We start from the raw sequence: 21,314 nt of genomic DNA, 5'->3' as shown, positions 1-21,314 counted from the left end.
TAAAGTGTAGTTTGGGGGAACAAAATGGCATATTTTGCCATTTGAGAGATTTTTTCTTTGTTGCATGATTTGTAAAACAAATGTTGTAAAACTGAAACAAGCGTGATTTAAAATGATTGGCTTTGAAGGGTAAAAGTAATACCAGTTTCTGTGATTTAGATGATTCGATATGCTACATATTTGATTGTGGGCATTTCATTTGGTGTTTGATGTCTATGGTTGTCGAAGCTCAAAAGAGAATACTGAATACTTGGAGAACTAGGTCATCTTAGATGAATTTAGGCTGTAAAATGAAAAATAGATGCATACAGATAAATTGGTAAGTAAAGACATGTCTCATGTGCATATCTTAAGCTGGTCTTTTGTCATGGCATGTTAAGTGGAACTTCAGCTGAAAATGAAGTGAGACCAGCAGTGATAAAATGTCAAGTCTTGTCTCAGCATAGACGTCAAATAGCTCTACAGCTGTAGTCCTTCCAATTTCTCCTCTTAATTCTCAGTGAGTTTCGGCTCTTGGCCATCTGTGGCTGCATAACCTCTAGTTCCCTCTGTGTGGGTCCCATAACTGTGGCTGAATATGTGAGGAGGAGATGGAAGTAGCCTGTAGGGTCTTCCATCAGCAGGGCTGACCAACTGGGGCAGAATCTCAACTGAGGCACAGCAGGGCACAGATATATCTGAAGGCTCTGCATGCTCTTATGTTGGCTTTGTTAATGTTCAGGGTTACACCCTGCATTAACACAGCTGTTCAGACAGTCTGCCACTGGCATGGAATATCTAAGAAATATTTGTTATTGCAATACTAATACACATCATGAAGCTTGTGTTTATCATTTCAGGTTTGTGGTTACTATGAAGAGAAGCGGTTGGAAAGCAGTTTTAATTCTAAACTGCAAATAATGTCGATCCTTTTCCTTCAGTAGTCATGCGCAGTGTTAGACTAGTTGAACTACAACAGTCAGGTAAAGAAGAAAAATGTTTTGAGGAATTTGGAGTCCACATTAGTGTGCACAGCCCTTATTCCTCTGGCCCACAGCCATATGTAACAAATGAACGCCTTGCTCACCATCGTCCACCGGCGGCCCTGTGCATCTGCCAGCAAAATGTCCTTATTCTGCAGATTTCTTAGAATTTTTCTTGGATCTGCCAAGTTGTTTTCAGTTGCAGATTTACAGGATTTCTCAAAGAACTGGAGTGTAAAGGGACCAATGCTTTGAAGGGCCCAAAGGAACCATTCTCCGTATTCTTGGAGTGTTTTCATGTTGAAATTGATGTTGTGCAGAAAGGATTGACAAATGTATACCTACTTGTAGAATTTTCCTTGCAGCTGTTTAAAACTCGAAAGTAAAAGCATTTATATGCCTAGTGTACACATTTCAATATTATTCAGCAAAATTAATGAAAGAGGTGGCAAAGCCATCAAATCATTTAATCTTCAGCCTCTTACTGTATGTCACTTCTTCAAAGCAAGACAGCTGCTGCTGTCAGTTGATGGTAGACGCTCCCACCTTCATAGCCTAATAAACCACAGTATAAAACCACAGATGCCTGCTGCAGACATCACTGCCGATTGTCAGTGTGCTGTAAGCATGGCCACAGAATTTATTGTGCAGTGGTGCATTGTGTTTTCCTTTTTTAACGTCTTCCGCACACATGGAACTCATCACAGCTCACACAGGGCACAGTGATTGAAGCTGCAGAAGGATTCCTGAAATTGCTTTTTCTTGGAGGAAGCTAATTCTGAGCTGGAGGAGGAGAGAAAAGACAGTAATCAGCAGAAGGGAGAGATCGAAAGGCTGTCGCTGGCCTGTTTGTATGACTCAGAGGAAAATTTGCCTGAGTGAGTGCGGCAGCTCTGAAGCTACAGAGGTGCTTCCTGGCGCGAACTTGAGCCCATTCTTCAACCCTCACCTCCCTCACAATGGGCCAATAGTTTAATTAGCTTTGTAACAGCGAGTCTTGGCAGCCTTCCCTCTCTCTGCTCCCCCCAGGACTTCTAACCTCAAACACTGTCCCCTACTGGTTGGCAGAGCTCCAATAGACAGTGCCACTCCCTTTGATCTTTCTGTCGTTCACTCTCCAGCTCTCACACTCAGTTTTTAGATTTTTATTTACAGCACAGCAATGGTATATGCATTTAAATTGACTTGCATATTTTGTCAGTAATTTACACACATTAACACCTTTGTATCAATGATATTTGGTTTGTATTAAGTATGTCGATTTTCTTTCAGATAAGGCTCTTAAATATTTTCCTTGTCCGTTCTCTGGGTGTGAATTGGATATTCATGGATTTTTGATAGTGTCTGATGTGCATGACTCCAAACCGCTGGGACAGAATGGAAATGTAAATTTGCTCAAAATTATATTTTTCACCCAGAGAGCGTTGAGTCTGTCTTCAAAGTGCTGTGACTGAGGCATGGCTAATCACTTTAAACAAGGCTTTTTGTTCCTGCCGTCTCCACTTGGCCTAACATGGCTAGAACATAGTTTTGTCCTCATCTCGTCTCCCCTTGCCCAGCCTGCTCTCTGCACCCCATTCGTCTCCATTCTCTCTTCACATGGTATCGACAACAGACACTCTATCAGAATTTCTGATTGGTCCCCAGGAGATCAGTGGAAACACATATGCACGCTTTATTATGTTTTAACCGAAGATGGTGCTTTTCTCATAGTGTATCTGGAACTCATCATGACAAAAAAATTCAAACCACAGATTGATGCGGAGTATCAGAGGGCTTCAAGGTGGCCAGTGTTGGAGTTCTCATTTTCACACATTCCACGTCTGCTCCAAAGACCAGCTGAACTAACAGAGTCTAGTCTTTCAGTGGATGCTCCAGACATCAACGCTACAGTGCAGGAGGACCACTTTAGGGCAGGTTAGCTGGCCAGACACTAAACCAATAACACTTGAAAGCCTCATATACAAGCTGTGACATTTAACAGAACCCTTTTAGACATGAAGTCAGTTTAATCACGTTCTTGCTTCACCTCTCGCGAACGGAAGACGGAATAAGAATTAAGAGAGAGGCAGGGGGGTTTATGTGCCTTGACAGTTGGGACAGTTAGGATTTAGGTTTATTTGGTCTCTCTGTGGCTATCTCAGCCTTGGATTGAGTGTGAAAGCACATCCTCATGTGTGATTGCTGGATGTCTATTCCCATTTCCCTACACGTCCATCTTTGTATGAGTAACGGCCTGTCTGCGCTGTGTCTCTGCAGCCGTGGCGTATATCGCACATATAAATGAATGCTTACAGATGGAGGCACGCATGCAGACACTCAGGCATGCATATATGAGCACACTGGACTGGCCACTTGGCTCCAGCCACAGTGAGATTGATGCAAAACACCACGCGGCTGGGCAGGTGGCAGCTGCACCAGGAAGTAGGTCCACAGCAGGCCAAAGGAGCCTGTGCTCGTAAGAGCTGCCCGGATACTAGATGATCAGGTGGGCATTGACGGCTGGCTGGGTGGCAGCCCAGAAAGAGTGGCAGAGCAGGTGGAAGCTGGAAAGAGAGGAGGAATCTGTTAATAGGTAAATAAGCAGGGCTCAAAGTGTATGACTCTTTGTCCTCTAAAGCACTTAATTGCTCAGTTTTTCTTTCATTTGTTTTTTTTAGTGCTGTACTTGTTGGCATTGTTGTCAGTCAGATTAGCATTGTTGTTCAGAAGTTGCCCCACAGGACAGCTATTGAGAGCACAGAGCCATCTGGACTACCAGGTTGTCTGTTTACATGAACTGAAGCTCGTCCCTCAGTGTCAGTTCACACATGAACAAATGTGTTTTCCTTTCCTTTCCTTTCCTTTCCTTCTTTTTCAGGAGTTGCAGCAGTTGTAGACTATATAGTGAGCAGCAAATTAAGATTTCTTACATTCCTTTGTGGAAATTCTGAGAGCACTAATATTGTAATAAATAGGGAGGGGTGCTTGACACAATCAAGATCTTAACTACAAAGGTCCAAACTTAATTTTTTCTTCACTTTGTGCCCTAAGGGCACTGAGGTTGTTGTAACACAGTTGTTTGTCTCATCTACAGAGAACCTGACAGAGCATCATTTTCGGGGCTGGCTTCTGTATGGTCTCGCTCTGCTAAGCAGTTGCACAGCTCAATGATCACGAACCCTACCTCTGCACAAATACTGGACATGCTTAGCGTCTGTTTTTAAGTAGATTTAAATAACTGCTTGGCTCCCCCTCTGTGCACTAACAGCATAGGTGGCACTACCTTTTTTCACTTGATAATCCTTTTAAAATGTCAGGCCTAAATGGAAAGATGCTTTTTGTCTTCTTTGCTGTGGAGTCACCAGACTTATTTAAATACTTTTCAGCCTATGACAAGCCAAGGCTATTGTGCAGTTTAATTAATTAGCTTGCATGTTTTCCACTGAACAGTCAACATAGTGTTTGATGCTCGTAGCATTTGCTGCTTCGCAGATTTCTTCCTTTCATTAATGTGATAGATTTTCAGGGGCGGTTGCTCTGTCAGTTAGCATTAGACTTGCTTAGCTGTGGTTAAGAACACATCCTGTTAAACCTTTCACCGGTTATGCAAGCACCTGAGTGCCAAGTTCAACGCGCTTCTTCTCTTAAAGGCCCAGAAAAATTCTCAATCAGCTTCTTATATGAACACATTCTCTGCCAGCAGTTTTGTTTATTTCACATGCGTGAATTATGCAGTTTTTATTTTGGTTTTACTCACTTTAAGTGCGCTGGGCTGATTTAGAAAAACGTGATGCCATGTATTACTGTGCCCCGATCAAATGTGCTACTGTCAATTAAACATGATCAAACCATATCTTCACAATCTGTGACAGTACCTGCTGCTAATACTCGAAAGAAAAAACTGAAATTAAGTTCTCCAGGGTTTTAAAATTCAGCACTTCACCTTCACTGTAAGCTCGTAATTAAACAATTAAAATCCTGAAGAAAAACCTGCTTGTAAATGCTTCCTAGGTTTCAGCATTTACTAAGTTTCAATTAATTGTTTGAGTGCATCCCATGTAATTCACCTTTGGCGTACGTGTTGCTTTTAGAATATTTGCATCAAGCAATATTTCACAAAAAAAGTATCCTGTATCCACAGAGTGTGCCTGTGCTGCCATTGGAGGTGTTTTGGCGATAATGAGACAACAACTTGTGATGACCTCTGTTCTTCCTAAGTGCACACAGCAACATTTTAAGGATTAATGAACGAAGGTTATGTTTCTCAGCTGAGTAAACTTGGTAAACTGGTTCCAGATCAAGGATTAATTATCCAGAAAACCACTTTAGGAAGGGTAAAATTATCTACCCTTTATCTCCCCCTCACTGATGCCAAATGTAGAAAGAAGAAGAGAAAGAAAGCTACATGCATAACAGGAACAATGGGTTGCAAGAGAGAAAGAGAGAGACAGAAAGAAAGGCAACTGCAGTACTCAGTGTAACGCTCCTCTCTCACCCCCCACCCTTCATGCGATCCTATATGTGGGTTAGTGGAATTGAAAGGCTGCAGGTTGTGTAGACAGCAATTGGCTGCCTTTGTGTTAGTGGAATTGACAGGCAGCAGAGGAGTGAAGCTGCTACGGGGTATGTGGTTTAGCAGAGTTGATAGACACCCGTTTTTTTCCTCCATGAGTCGCTACAGGCGGTTTGATTAGGATGCACAGTCAAATGGAGTTGGCTCAGCTGGTCAGGAGTTGCATTCAGTTGGCTGAGGTCAGTTGGGGTGAGAAGTAAGAGTCTGTAGTTTATGTTTGCGTGGGAGAATGTTTGTTCACCCAAAATAATTGTGGGCATTAAATGCAGACACTGTACCCGTGACCTTTAAATTAACTGTGAGGTCATCCTTTTGCTCGAATGATGGTGATCACATTCCCACCGCAGGCGTTTTGATAGAAATCATGTGTGAACCAGAAAGTGGTTTTCCAACTGTAGCTGCAACGCCAGCGAATGAATCAAATATTTACTTAAGCTGTTCACTTGTTGCAACAACACGCTAGAAGTGTTAACAGATGGAAACGTTCAAGTCAACATAGTTTCCCAATCTGCAGTTATGCATGTCTTCCTCCGCAACCCTTCAACCGAGGACCTAGAGGTGCCAGTGTGCTTGTAAGTGAAATATTTTTAAGATAAAAGATAAAAGAGAATTTATTTATCCCACAGCAGGGACATTTACTTTTTACAGCAACAAAGGGGACAGAAAATTTCCAGAAATAAAGTCAAAATCAAAATATAAAAATAAATGCAAATATAAAAATAAGAGAGCAAAAAATAAATAAAAATATGTATATATATATATATACACACACACACACACACACACACACACACACACATACATACATATATACAAATACATATATATATATATATATATATATATATATATATGTATATATGTAGTATATATGTGTGTGTGTGTGTGTGTGTGTGTGTGTGTGTGTATATATATATGTATGTATATATATGTATATATATGTGTGTGTGTGTGTGTGTATTGCACAGGTTACGACTGTGTTTTTTTCAGCACACCATAATCGCCTCTTATGCACATGTGAATTATATCATAGTAGAGAATGTAATTATGACATGATTCATGATGCTAAAATGGATTATGAATCATCACGATTAGTAGCTAAATTAAAGGCACTAATTATTTTATAAGTGAGGCGTGTCACAGTGTTTATCTTCTTTTCTATGAGTGCTAAAACTGTTGTATGACATCATGTTTTTCAGAGGAAATATTTTGGATCAGGCTCCATCGGGCTCTATTATTTACAATTTTCAGCAAAGGATTTACTCAACAGGTTTAAAATACTTTTTTTGTTCCTCTGCGCTGGTGACAGTCATGGCTGGAGGCATTATGTTTTTTTTTTTTAATGTTTATGTTACTTCAGGTTGACCATCTGTCCAACTCGTGAACGTGATATCTCAGGAATGTCTTGAGAGAATGTCATCAAATTTGGAATAAACATCCACTTGGACTCAAGGATGAACTGATAATAATCCTTTGGTCAAACATCACTGTGACGTCACAAAACGCAGTGATGACATTTTATACCCAAAAGGTCAAAGGTCAAATTCACTGTGACAAAAAACCCGTTTTTGGCCAATATTCAACACCACAGCTCAAGAACACAAGGGGAGATTGTGACGATGTTTGATCATATTTGAAGTGTTGTCTACTGGCATGGCTACAACTTTGTGTTTTATTAGAAGCAGCTTTATTGGCCAAAGATGTCAACACATACAAAGAATCTGACTTTGTTTTTAGTGTCTCTCAATGAACTCCCACAGTAAAAGACAAACAGCATGTTGTGAGTCCAATCCAGTTTTTTATTGATTTGGACCCCAGTGCACTTGTTCACTTCCTCTTCCTGGATGACAGCCAGAACAGGGGGCCTCCTGCTCCTCTGGTAGTCCACCACAAGCTCAGTGGTTCTGCTGATATTGAACGTCAGGTGATTGTCGTTACATCGTGTGACAAAGCTCTCTATCAGTCCTGTAAAAATAGTCTCTAAGTGAGATGTTTCTTGCTTACCTGCTGAAGGCAGCAAGTTTTCTTCCGGAAATTATTCACTGGAATCATTGTGATAACTTCCATTTTGCCAAAAAAATACACTTAATACCTTTTGTTAAATCCCTTCAATCTTCAGTACGTGTGTTAAATTATTCTGGACAGAAGTGAATGATGGATGAATACAACTGCAAGGTGTTAGTTCTTGTTTTATTACATCATCAACATGTACTTTATATGACACTGATTGTCTGACTAGTTTTTAGATTCAGTTAATGTTGCAGCTCCATCAGCAGTCCAAATCCAAAACATCTTTATGCAAATGTCTTTAGCATCTTTACCTGTGGCCTTGGATTTTCACCTTTATAGATTCTCTGTTCAGGGGAACATATGCACTTCTACATTTAATTAATCAATTATACTGTAGTCCATAAAAATGTGGGGTTGCTGGTTTTGTCCAACAAACAGCAGCAACTAATGATCATTTTCAATATGGCTTGATCTGCTGTGTCTTTTTTTCTTGAATAAAATGTCAGAAAATAGTAAAGGAAATGGCCATCACAAATTCCCAGAGCCCAAGTTGGCCTCCTGTATTTTCCTTGTATTTTCTGAACATCTCTTCAATACTCTAAGATATTAATTTTACCACCATATATGACAAAGGCATAGGAAAAAAAATGTAATTTTTGCTTGAAAAAATGAATTCTGTATGTATAAACCAGAGAGAAGCAGCAAATATTTGGCATTTACTTAATCAGTTATCGCAGAAAAACTAAATTAAACTAATCGATGAATTCTCTGGTCACTTAAGCACCGTGCTGAATCAAAACAATGCAGTTCACGATGCATGCTCACAATTTCCCATAAGACCCCCTCTGCTCAGCCCATTGCTGAAATAAAAAGTGTTTTCCTGGTCCTTTTAAGTCCTGCGCTATGTGAAGGAACTCCTCCACTACACCTAGCAAACACACTGTGGCATTATCCCTTTGCTTTGCACTTACATTTGAAAATTAGTTCCTTTTATATGTCTCTCAAACCTAAAAGTCTAAAATGAAACAGATGTTGAAAATGGAGCCACCAGACAGGAGAGCTATTCTCCTTGTAATGAAACTGATTTGTTATATGGCCCTTTGAATTTACTTTGCTGTCACAATCCACTTGTCTCTCACATCTTATCTTCTGTGGAGGTGAAGAGCGGTGATGAGTGTTATGCAGGCACAGCAATCCAGTCCTACCTGAGAGAAAACATCAACTCAAAATAGCCCAACATTTAACAAAAAAAGGAAAGTGTGATAATTAAAACTAACTCCTTATCAGCACTGAGACTTCTCCTACCCCCTACCCTAAACCCACAGGAACTGGGAAGTAGAATAATTGATGTTTTCTTTTTTTCCTCCGACAAGGAGAAACAGGAGACAACAAGCTCAGATTGCTTTTGTCTTAGCGTCCTTGTTTTCCCTTTGTGTTGCCCTCAGAATAGCACAGAAAGGGCTGATATTGGAAGAATAATATTTTTGACTCTTACTCTACTGACAACTGAGATTCTTTTATCAGCAACCCACCATCGAGGATGAAATATTATACCAGTCCTTTAAAGTGAAGGCAAAATTAATTTCAAGATGGATTGCGGCTGACTGGTATCTTAAGATTCTGTAGGAGCTGTAGGAAGCCTTTGTGTCATTGTTCACCCTCAGAACACGAAAAGGGAAATGTTCTTGAAATGTGTAACTTTAATTTATTTGAATTATAGTATGAAAATTATGGTGGAGAGGAGAAGGTTCAAAAAGAGGGGAGATGTACGGATCTTTTTCTTGTTGCTTAAGGGAGGCCCTTTTTCTCATCTCAGAGTTAGATTTTATTAAACAAATATATATATAAAAAAGATTTTTTTATATGAATATATAAAGAAAGTTTTCGAAACAATTGTGGCTCTGTATCAGGAGTTTTTACTCCTTATCAAGAACAGCTACTGTGATCAATTAGAGACTGTAACGTCTACTCTGTGGACCTATTTGTGATTTATCTCCAAATAGCACCTTATCTCACACACAGTAGCTGCTACCTTCAGTGTAGGAGCTACGTGTAGTTTGTAGTTCAATATGACAAAAAATGTAAAATGCGTCATTCAAAGTGACAGTGACAGTGACAGCGACAGCTCATGGTACAAAAATGAAGCATAGCTAGAAAAGTAGGTAAACAGGATGCTTCATTCTGTTTGCAGTTGTTAGCTCCACTCCCGGCCCATTATTGTCTGCACCGCTTATCCTTAAGGGTCACGAGGGGCTCCAGACATTGACATATCCAGAAGGAGTTTAGTGGGTTGGCGCTCAAGACTGCACGTTTGAAAATGAATAGTGGTTGTGTGATGGCTGGTATCCAGGAACACAGGGAAAGGTCCCAAATGCAGGCAGAGGTAGATCTTCAGAGATTTTGATATGAAAAAAACCTTAATGTGCTAGCACAGGAAGGCAGGCAGGTGCAGGTATGAAAATACAGCAGTGAACCTCAAAGACTGAAACCAACGATGAACTGGCCACGAACAGAGCATCTAGGCTTGTTTAAAAAAAGTGCCTGCAAGAGTTGGTGAAGACGATCACAAGGGCGGGAAAACACACAGAGGCAGGAAGTAACAGAAACGAGAGGAGACGGCAACAGAATAAAACAGGAAACAATGAATGAAGAACAAGACGACAAAACAAAGATATAACAAGGGAAGTGACAATCAAAATATTTAATAACGAGTGTTTAATGTCTTTAAAGTGTCTTTTACTGAAATACAGCTAAATAGGAGAGGGGGGGGGGCTCAGCAGTCCTACTGTACCTGCTCACCATCTCCAACCCTTTCTTTTCTCAATCTGTTTCCTGGCCCTCTCTGTGTGACCGGGCCCATCCAGCCACCAGGGTTGAGTTATTAATGCCCGGGGAGGCAGAGAGATGATTTCATTGCGTATTCAGGTGTAGGGATGGATGGCTTTCAGAGGCAGCCAGAGGAGCGCTGGGGAGGAGAGCCTCTGTAGAGAATAAATATACCTGTCTCCTGCTGATGCATCGGGCCACACTCGCTGCAATGCAAATCAACCACACTCCTCCCCCTAACTGCCTCCAGTATTACTCACCCATTCCCACCTGGATCCCCACTAGCCAGACACTTAGTCACCCCAGAATGGAGACGCTTTCTGTGCGGAGCGGAAGAGCTCTCAGGTACAGCTTGTCTTCCCAGCGTGGTTTTGTTCCCATTTGTTGTTGATCATATGAAAGGTAACCGCGCCACATAATCACGCTGCATTTCCTAGGTGACTTCACAGGTTTTGGTGTTCATTACCCATCCTGACTGCGAGATAATTAAGGGCAGAAGCTGGGGTTGACATTAAAGCAAAGGTTGTGAATGGTTTGTTGGAGCGACACACACACACACAGCAGCTTTTACTATTTTTATGATAAATAATGGACTGGGTTTTGAGTGTCTTGAAATTGGCTGCGTTTGCAGGTGGTTTTGTTCACTTTCAGTCAATAAGAACTGGAGGATTTCATTTCCAGGGCCACATGAGTTCTGAGCTGTGTGTGTCCATCACTTTTGGATGTGAATCTCTCATCTACAAAGCAAATATACTGTGCTATACTCTGCTAAAATACTATGTATTCAGTAGGCAAATTGGTGGCAGCTTGTAGAATGTATAGATTGTTTTGGAGCAGGTACAGTGCATGTAGGGTAGAAAAATTGAAGTGCAGCAAAGGTGAATAAGATTAAAAGCAATCAGAACGATCCTTTAAAGGCTGATACCTTTATGTGCAGTACATCAATCATCTAACCATTTTTTACCATGGGAGGTTTTACTGTAATATGTCTAGTTGTGGGCAGGGTCGCAAATCAGTGAGCTGTACTGATTTGTGGCATTATTGGATCATTTTTGTGTCAATGTGATGAAGCGTCTTTGTCGGTGCTAAACTTGCTCGATTAACCAAAAGCAGACATTCCCATCTGTCTCTCCACAAACATTTTGTCAACTGATTTTTTTTTTTTTTTTTTTTAGAAAATGATTTATCAACATTATGATATAAAATATCATGTACTGATGACTCCAATAGAGCATTTTATTCATGTTTCCCAAACCTGGTTGCATGTTTAATTTTTTTTAGATTATTGATATTATGCATCATATTCTAGGTCTGCGCAACAGGTGCCACAGACTAAAGATTATTATTGTTTTATGCCCCTGGTGAACCTAGTTGTCAATGGGCCAAGAATTTCACGTGCATATTGTATCCCTGCCTAATAAAATCACTTGAGCTAATTTACACCAGTATTCTGACATGTGCTTTTTAAAATCTCTGTTATTGCCTGACATGACAATTTGGTACTCAAACAAGTACTACTAATTTACAATCTATTCAAGTACTGGCCTGTGGTGTTGGACCTGCTGTTTTATTCTGCTCACACGCTGCACTGAATCTTTTGGAGGGAGTAAAAAGATTAACTGCCGTGTTTTAGATCAAATGATTGTTTTTTGTTTTCAATGACAGATCATTCTTTTTCTTTGAAAGATTAGAAAAGGAAAAAGTCTACATTTTGATATTAGACTTGGACGACAGTCCACTCTTGATTTTAGGCGGTCTTGACTGAGGCTTTTAAGGCCTTAACTGTTGTTGATACTGTGAGGGAAGGGCTCAGCCTCCTCTTTGATTTTATCCTCTGCCTATAGTGCTGCGTTTGATTTATTCAAGTGGATAGTTGTCAGAGTTGTAGCACCTTAAATAAGCTTAGGCCAGCGTCCTTATGCTTAAAACATATGCAAATAAAGGGGATAAGCAGAGACTCTGACAGTATTCACTGTGCATAGCTGACACTCTAATTAGATAGCAAAGCAGGGGATTATACAAGTAAACAGAGGAAGAGATACCCAATCTAACACGAAGGCTACATGTGACACGAAACAACTGATAGGAGCACAGAGAGACTCACTGTTGATTAACTGCACGTATAAAACTAGGAAACATTTTTACGTTTGCCCACGAAAGTGGCGGCAAATTGAAGTGCCTGGTAAACAAGTCGCCACCTTCTTTTATGTCCTTATGAAATCAAAGAGGAGCTCTTGCATCCAACCGCTTCCACAGTGTAAATCTGAAGGTATTTCAGTTTGCTATGAAGTCAGAGAAGTTAAGTGTTAAGTAATTTATCTGTGTTGGTGGGACTGAGATAAGATTAGATAGAAAAAAATGACAAAATCTCTTTCACCCTAGTCTGTAACCCCCCCCCCCCTCCCTGAACCTCGCTCCTTCTCCACTTTGTTCACTTTTGGATATTCCTCCCAATTGCAAGACCACATGTAGGGCACCACAGCAGTCTGATCTGGCACCCAGATCTGTTTGCTCTTGGTCTTACATCTTTAAAACTAGCACTTCCTGGTTTCTTGGGAAATTCTGATTAATCTGTTCTTCCGGTTTGCTCCAAAGAAGAGACACAGCATGTTCTCTCCATTGCCCTACCTTATACTGTGCATTCAAAATGCATGCCTGGATATTAGGTCAGATACATCAATTGTGATAAAAGCAAAAAGCCTCAGCGGTGTCACAAACATGAGACTCAATGATATAAATCCTAGGATTTGCATTCATTTCTTCCCCAGGAATGGATTCTCTTCAAGGCCAAATTAGTGGCATTAAATAACTATATATACAATAAAAATAAAGATTATCAACTGTGCATAGGTATATGATTAAACTGGAGGTTGATGTATATCAGCTACCAACAGCATGAACAATGGACCAAACTGTAAAACATGTCTTAACCTCAGCTACAAAATCTTGGCAGTCTCTGACTTTGCACTGGTGGTTGCACTAAATTATGCTGTAATTATTCAGGTAAAAAATGGCCACTGACACCCCACACACCCATTGGTCCTCCAGAAGGAGGTGAGGAGGGAGTGTGTTTGTCATGATAGATGAGCTGGATCTCTCACAGTGTGTTGTGAGGAGATGACATTCCCGGGTAGCGCTGGCCTCACATCCTGGCTTCCTTCTGCTGGATGATGAGACTTTTGTAGGGAGGAGTCTGCAGGCTTCATTTACCGAAGCAGCAGGGAATAATATAGTGCCAGCGTTTGGATGTGTCAGGTCCCATATCTCTGGCTGTTCTATTAGAAATAGACCCCAGTGCGGGACAATTAACCCCTGGCCTCAGCAGCAGATCTGTGCAGTAACAGCCCAGCACGGGGCAATAAATCAAACCTAGAGGGAGAAACCCACAGTCCCTCCCCTGCTGGTTGGCTGCTACTATCACCCAATGCACTGAGCTTACATGATGGCAGATATGCTCCGGTGGTATCGTATAATCACTGGAGGTGTAAGAGTGATGTAACAGGTTGGCTGCAGGCAAGGGCACCCTTTGTGTGTTTATGCTGCAGTGAAATCACCATCTGGAGAAAGTTCAACCCCTTGGACCAACTGTAACATTTTAAAGCAAAGAGTAACAACTCATTTTCTTTGGTATCTCAAACTGCTCTCTGGCAAGGTAGTTTTCTATTGGACAGCATGGCAAGGGAAAAGGGTTTATTTACCTTTATGACATGCAGCAGGTTTGCCGGTTATTGTTAAGCACAGCAAGATCCTATCATCTGCAAGACATAGCTTTGGGGAAGGAAACTCACTGTTTGGTCTCTGTCTGCCCTGATACCAAGCACGAGCAGTTGAGATGCATTGTAATATTCATGGTTTGACACAGCACAGTGCAATTAAAGCAAGCTGTGAGCTTGAAGAAAAATATCCAAAAAGGAGAGCTGGATTCAACCTTGATTACTTTTTGAGTTCAGTATCAACCAAAATGTGTTTGCAGCATCAAGTATGCAGAACTGTTAAATTCCAAAAATGCCAAAAGTCAGCAGCAAATGCTTGGTGTGTTACTTATTCTTTCATCAGATATTTTCTCATCTAAACCAGGAAATTGGACAATTGTAATGTGTATCGCTTTTTCTTTTTTTCTTTTTTTTTTTAACCCTAACCTATACATTATAATATTGGTGCCAAAACCCAGATGTAGTTTGAGAATCAGAAAATGTCCAACTCTTTCTCTGTCTTTTGTTCTTCATTTTATTTGGCCTGTAACATACCAAATCAGTCCCACAATCGCAGTAACGTGTTAATGACTGGAAGCTGCAGCTATCATATGCATCGGTAGTAAAAAAAAGAATTATGAATCCTCGCTACCAGTGAAGCCAGCTGCGTTTTTGTCTGCAGCCTGTCATATTGAGACCATTTGTTTAATGGCAGATTAGAGAAAAGAATGAGCGGCGATAAAGCTGTAAACCACAGGGGTCACCTTCAGGACATGCTCATGGTTATTCCTATCATTAGCATGTCGCGTCTCGTGCTGTCCTGCTCCAATTATTACTGACACAGGCTCCGGTCTTATGACTGGGTTGTTGAAACTGCCCACTGTTTGACTGTAATTCTCACACCGATGGACTAATGTGAAATATGGCAACAGATGCAGAGAGCAACGACTGAAGCACATTATTCAGGACCCAAGGGCCATTAAAGCCATAGCTATTAAATATAATTTGAAAAAATTAGCTTTTTGGCGCATGCAATAGCAGGTTGTGAGGTATTATGATAATCACCACAGTCCCCAGGGTGCCCGCTTTCCCCAAATGTTATTACTATTTGTATGCTTTCGTGCATGGGTTGCGGGATATGTAGTCTTGCTTTTGAATGCTTTATGGTAGGTGTAATTCTCCTCAGGTGCAGGGGCAATTTATTCTTTTTGCTAGAGTTTGTGTTCTTTTGTGCAGGTCTAAAATAATTACAGCTCATTGCTTGATTGGTTTTGGATTTCAGTTGGTTTGAGAGAATTTGGGCATGTGTACACGCATTTCATTTAGTACATTTTTAATGTATGGCATGGGATAGTCGACTTCCATTCACGCTGTTTTTAACCATTCAAATCAAGATGGTGTTCACATGTACTTTTCATACCTGGTAACTGATGATTCAGTTAAAAAGACGTACTGTAGACCTTTTATAAATCCCATGTGCCGATAATGTTGAGTTTGCAAATCCACTTTTAAACTGGAGACTCAGCATTTGGTGCAGACAATCTGTTGTAAATGTATTGCACTATTTTTCTATTGTCACCTGGGTGAAAAAATCATCTTAAAGTCATGTTAAAACATCTTTACAATAGCAAAGACCGGAATATTTGTTTAAAAAAGCCACAATTTGTCATTGGTGACTACTCTAGGGTCACTATATTAATCTATACATTTATTATAGTAAACATTTTGAAGCCTTTCATACCAAAGCTGAGCAGCATCAGATCTGTGGTGAAACCCTGGTTGTAGCTGCGCTGCAAAGCCTGGCTGGCTCAGTTGTCATGATATGTTCACATCAATAGCACATTTATTGCAGAACAAAGACATCTTGGTTGAATGATTTTATTTCCCAGTTTACAGAAGAGGAAGAGTTTCAGAGGAAACCAAGAAATTAAGTCCACATGAACTTGTGATACACAAAAGAATGTTGACTGTAGCAAGAATTACGATAATTAGTTTGTAATCATTTTTTTTAGCATAAATTTTAGCATTCTCTGTTTTTATCTCATCAAATGTGAATATTTTCTGTTTTCTCTTCTACGACAGTCAGTGAATATCTGCTCTAAATTAGCAGGTTGAAAATATTCCACATATTAATCGGTAATGAAAATACTTGTGTTGTGGGTCTTTTCCTGCCTTAATGTGCCATCTTTGAGATAAATCTTCCTATTTAAAACTGAACTGTAAAACTTTTGTCTTAATTTTTCCCTTTTTCTTAGCGGCTGGCTGCACATTTGAAGAGGATTCAGACCCCAATCTGTGTGACTTCACCCAGGGGGAGGATGATGACTTTGACTGGCTGCTGTTTCGGACATACAGTTCACCTTACGCCAGCTCTGACCTCCTGCGGGGTGAGTTCTCCTCTCCTGTACTGTAGTTCTGTACCATGATTCTGAAACACAGCAAGTGAGTTCACGGGGCACACGTCCAGAGGGTATATCATTGGATGTGCCAGCAGTTAGTGCAAGCTTCTATTTCTTTTTAAATTTTCTTGAAGTCTAAGAAGTGGATTTTTGTTTATATCAGTGCTGCTGACGTATCAGAAAAGTGCTACTGTGTGCAAATCAGCCTTTGTACTGTAGATGTCCAGTGTCCGTTATGCATCAGCTTTAATGAAGCACTCACTCCAGTTTTGTCTGCTTCCCGCTAACCCCAAGGATAATTTTATGTTAACCAGCCTCACAGGACTAATGGAAACCAGCATTTTCCTGCCATCATCCTCTCTACTGGTGGTTGCCAGAGGGAGATGGCATGCATAGTTTATAAGGAGCTCCTCCATCTCTGGATTAACAAATACCTACAGGGATCTGACAAAGAGAAGAGTGCTGTTTCAGCTTCTTAGCAGAAATATCAGTGGCAGCAGTGGGCTCTCTGCTGAAGTACTACAGTGGAAGCTTCCAATATGATTAAGGAACTGACCTCCCTCGGGTATAACCAATAAATCAATCTATGATATGGTAATGAGAATTCGACCAATCCGTGACAAAAACATGCATTTCATTGTTCAATGTACATGAGAGGGAGAGAAAGAACTTGCTAGTTCAATGGCAGCAACAATTTTACATGCTTGGAAGAAAGGACATCATTTATTATTTCTCATCGTTCAGACAGTTAATGTAGCAGATATAAGGATAGATAAGCCAAGAGGAACGTATTTAAAGACGGTAAGATCGGATACAATCAGCCGCTGAATATCATTCAAAAAGGAATAATCGTCGGCCCGAGGGAATACTTCGTTCTTTTGGAAAATATCGACAGGAGTAGCCCTTGAAAATGGTCGAAACATCCTGCAGGGATAAACGGTTTTATTCTTAAAAGCTGCATTGTTGCGATTTTGATTTTTAGGACTAAAACTCCTTTCTGTCTGCAAGCGTCTATCAAAATTGAATTCTGAACTTGATAAATCTCAAATTTTATGCTAAGCTCTTAAACCGCACCTCATTCACCTCCACATCATCAGCATTCTAGTGAGAATCTGCCTGCAGCCACCAGCCAATTCACAGCAGGCGATGGGATAATTAATACTTTTCCCTTTGGGTTTAATTAAAACTTACTGCCCTGGCATTTAAAGTGATCTGGGGCCTTCAGTAGAACAGACTAGCACAGGTGAAATGAAGCAGGTACTGTAATCTGCACATGACGGGACGGCATGAGAGTCTATGAGTATCAACTCGCGATCGATCAGCTCTGAGAACCAGGAGACAAATTCAGTTTAATTTATTATATGCTGTCCTTAAGCCTAGGAGCAGTGTGTTACTCTTGTTCTTTGTCTGATTGGTGTCATTGTGCAGTTACAGCGGTGTGCCTTCATTAGTTACAGCATGACATTTTCACAGTGTTATTTTAGGTGGATAACCTTACTCCAGATATTGGCACAGGAAATGTTCTTCTCTTTTTTTTTTTCCTCCTCTCTGACTTAATCCCCCCGTGTTGACTTCTAACCATGTATCACACTGGGCAGTCAAGGTGGGGGGATAACAAGAGTTTATGAGATAAAGCTATTTACATTGGACCAGTATTAACTTTGTGGGGCTGAGAAACTGGTGTCGAGGGAAGATTAGTAAACACAGCTGAGATAGCAGCAGCTTGTGGGTCCCAGGAGAAATTAGAGACTACCGTTCCCATGAAAGAGAAAATGGTCCCGGAAAAAAAGAAGATAGAATGCAGTGAGATCTTAATAAGAATGGCCATTTTATCACATTCTCATTTATTTTGAATTAGATGGGAGATGTCTGGTTACTATTGATAATCTCCAGTTCTCTTGCTGTTTTAATGAACAAGCCAGGCTTGCAGGATGATGACCTTGTAAAGAAGAATGTGTCTGCATGTCAAGTGGACCCCATTTTCCCAGATTCATCAGCTTGGAAAGTTATGGGTCTGCTGCAATATCCATTATAAGAAGCTTAAAAAAGCAACCCACGACAATGCATCTGACTTACTTTGTCCATATTGTTAAGTGCTGTTGTTTCCTTATCTTTGTAAATAACAGGTTAAACACATGGGCTGTCCAAATTGCCTCTCCAGAAGGGATGTACCCTGCCTAAACACTTGGTTGTCACAATGGTCTGTAAGCTGGTCTTGACTCTTCCCTGAAATCTTATTAGCCACTTTGAGCCTGTTTTTGTTGGCCAAAGTCAAGTTCCCATACCAGGCAACAATGCAGAACATTAAAACTGATTTAAAACTTCTATGAAAGAGAGTTGTCATCTTGGAGGAGATATTAACACATTTTTCTCAGGAAGACGTTGTTAGACCTTTTTGGTGGTGGAAGTAGCATGAAATTCAAAACACAGTTTGTTATCATGAACAGTACCCAAATATTGGTAGCTATCCACAATCTCAATGCCAGGACCTTTGATTGTGGTTTATATAAGAATAAGAGAAGTCTTTCTAAAGTTGATGATCATGTCTAAGGGTATTTTCACGTTTTTTAGTCCGGTTAAAATGGCCTCTGGTTAGTTTTCCAATTTGGAGCAGTAATCACACTTGCATGTGGACCAGAACAACTGCACTAAAACCCTTTAGAGGAGGTCTTCATGCAGTTTTCTCAGACTGGCCCCAAACGAACTTTGGAGTGGTTCGTTGGTGGTGGGTATTTGAGCAAATCTCGGTCCAACCCAACTACTGGGTGTGAAACGGTGAGGTGGGCTTTTCATACTGGAATGGGGCAGATCATGCAGCAGCTAGCCGCAGAATGAACCGTGGTCCATGTTAACTTTCAAAATTTCTGTCACAGAAATCTGCACTAGCCCAGAACACAGGACCTTCTTCCTGTGTTTACTTTCTTGATCCCGCCTCTGGCACATCTGACCAGCAAGGGGAGTGATTGTTCTCACTTTGTTTGTAGTGGTGCATTTGCTTCACTTTCTGTATGAAAAGAAACTGAGCCAAGGGGAAAACACTCAAGTTTACAATGTCATCAGCTGATTCAGACCAAAGCAAACAAACTATAGGTGGGAAGAAGAGGCAGAGATAACAACAGTGACAGCAGCTCCAATAGTGCAGCCACAGTTTGCATATCCATGTGCCTTTTGTTGATAGCTTGCAAAATATGACATTGCCATTTTAGCCAAAGGACAGAGTAACAGTATTTTTCCTAGCTTTAGCTCTGGCATTCGCTCTCTCTGTCAATGTTCACATATAGCAGTGAAAATTGTCCAGTGTCCCTTTTTTTCAAGATCAGGAACCAGAAGCAGATTTTCCTCATTCCTGTTTGTGTTTTCACTTTATCTGAAGAACCGTGAATAGAGGCACATTAGTCTTGTAATGGATTAAAAAATGACAGCATTCAATTTTCAGACACAAGGAAACAATTACATAGTGATGCCTTTCTCTTTATATATTGTTGTGTGACTTTGATGTTTGAATGAATGCAACAGAAACATGCAGAGATGGAAAAGGAGACTGAAAACTCAAGAGCATGTGTCGACAAAGTAGAAACAATCTGCTGAGGAATTGGTCATTGGACAGTTGGAGCTTTTTTGGGTCCAGGATTTATGGCAGAGGAACTAATTTTAGAGCCTGGTTCCTCCTGTCAAAAATGCAGGTAAGGATCTTGAGTAACGGCTCCTCGGCTGGAAAAGTTCCTGTGGTGGAAAGGGGATAGTGACTGCAGAACCTAATAATCTATCTGAGAGTGGGTTTTTCCTTTAAAGGAATGCTACATTGATTTAGCATCGCTCTCCTATTACATGGCTGGAGTCATGATGGATAGTTGAAAATGCTTTATCGAAATTGATTGAGCAGGACCTGAAGTGTCATATTGTTCACTCTAGAATTCTTCCTCCTTGTCCAAACCAGGCACCTACATTACCCACAATGCAACATGATCACTGGCAGCATGGTCAGAGATTTGGGTCTGTCACGATAGTAGCGTCTAAGCCGTTTGCCTCAAGCAAAGATGAGGAGTAGACTACAAACGTCTCATCACTTCAGCTCCATACTCCCACATTTTTTTCATTTTCACACTTGTTGTCTGCAGCAATAAACAACGCTGACTGAAACAGCATCACTTGAGGCAATTTATCTTTTTACACATATACAGAAGTACTTCATGGACATGGGAAAAAAAACTTTATGTGCACAATTTTTGCACATCCCTTTTAAGTTCAGTGGCCGGTTTAAGAAGTAGCTCCTGAAAGGCTCCCTATTCACACACTGTTCAGTCTTGTTGAAATGCCACTGGGCACACAAACCTCGCTCAGTCGTCCACCTCAGCAGCCATACAAACGGTGTCTCTTGGATGTGCAGAAATTGGGGTTTTAGTTTCCAGCTGAGTCATACAGAAATTCTGTGACTACTGAAATCGAGCGTTGAAATATTCTGCTGCTTTTTTTTCTCACCATGTGTTGCATGGTAATCTTGCAAATCCTCCTCTCTCCCTATCTTTTTTTTTTTTGTAAATGTCTCCTGTGCTATCCTGTGACACACATACAGAAAAGGTAACGTCTAAAAACAGGCTCTGCTGCAGGCTAGAATCCAACTTCATCACATTGCAACAAGCTACAGAGTCAATTGATTGGTTGTTTTATTACCTACTTGCACAATAGATCCTTAAATAAATACCCACAGACATTCTGAATGGACTCTAAATGTTGGCTGGGACCACAGACAAGGAAGATCAAGACATGAAGCATGGCTTTGTGCATTGTCTTGGGTTCAGAGCCTGGTCAATTGGTAGGCACTGTAACAACAGGCTTAATGTAATGATCTGAGCAGAGCTAATTCATACAG

At 40.6% G+C, this 21,314-nt stretch overlaps 1 protein-coding gene across 1 annotated transcript in view; it reads left to right on the top strand.

Moving 5' to 3' along the window:
- Positions 1-21,314, top strand: part of ptprub (protein tyrosine phosphatase receptor type Ub) — a 151,638-nt gene that overhangs the window by 30,551 nt on the left and 99,773 nt on the right. Inside the window, exon 2 of the mRNA XM_070834600.1 lies at positions 16,301-16,432. Coding sequence (XP_070690701.1) covers positions 16,301-16,432 — 132 coding nt within the window. The remainder of the gene's footprint in view (positions 1-16,300; positions 16,433-21,314) is intronic.

This window comes from Pempheris klunzingeri, chromosome 8 (assembly GCF_042242105.1).
Source record: "Pempheris klunzingeri isolate RE-2024b chromosome 8, fPemKlu1.hap1, whole genome shotgun sequence".
Taxonomy (NCBI): Eukaryota; Metazoa; Chordata; class Actinopteri; order Acropomatiformes; family Pempheridae; genus Pempheris; species Pempheris klunzingeri.
Note: the sequence above shows the minus strand (reverse complement) of the source record. Positions and strands in the feature narration are given on the sequence as shown.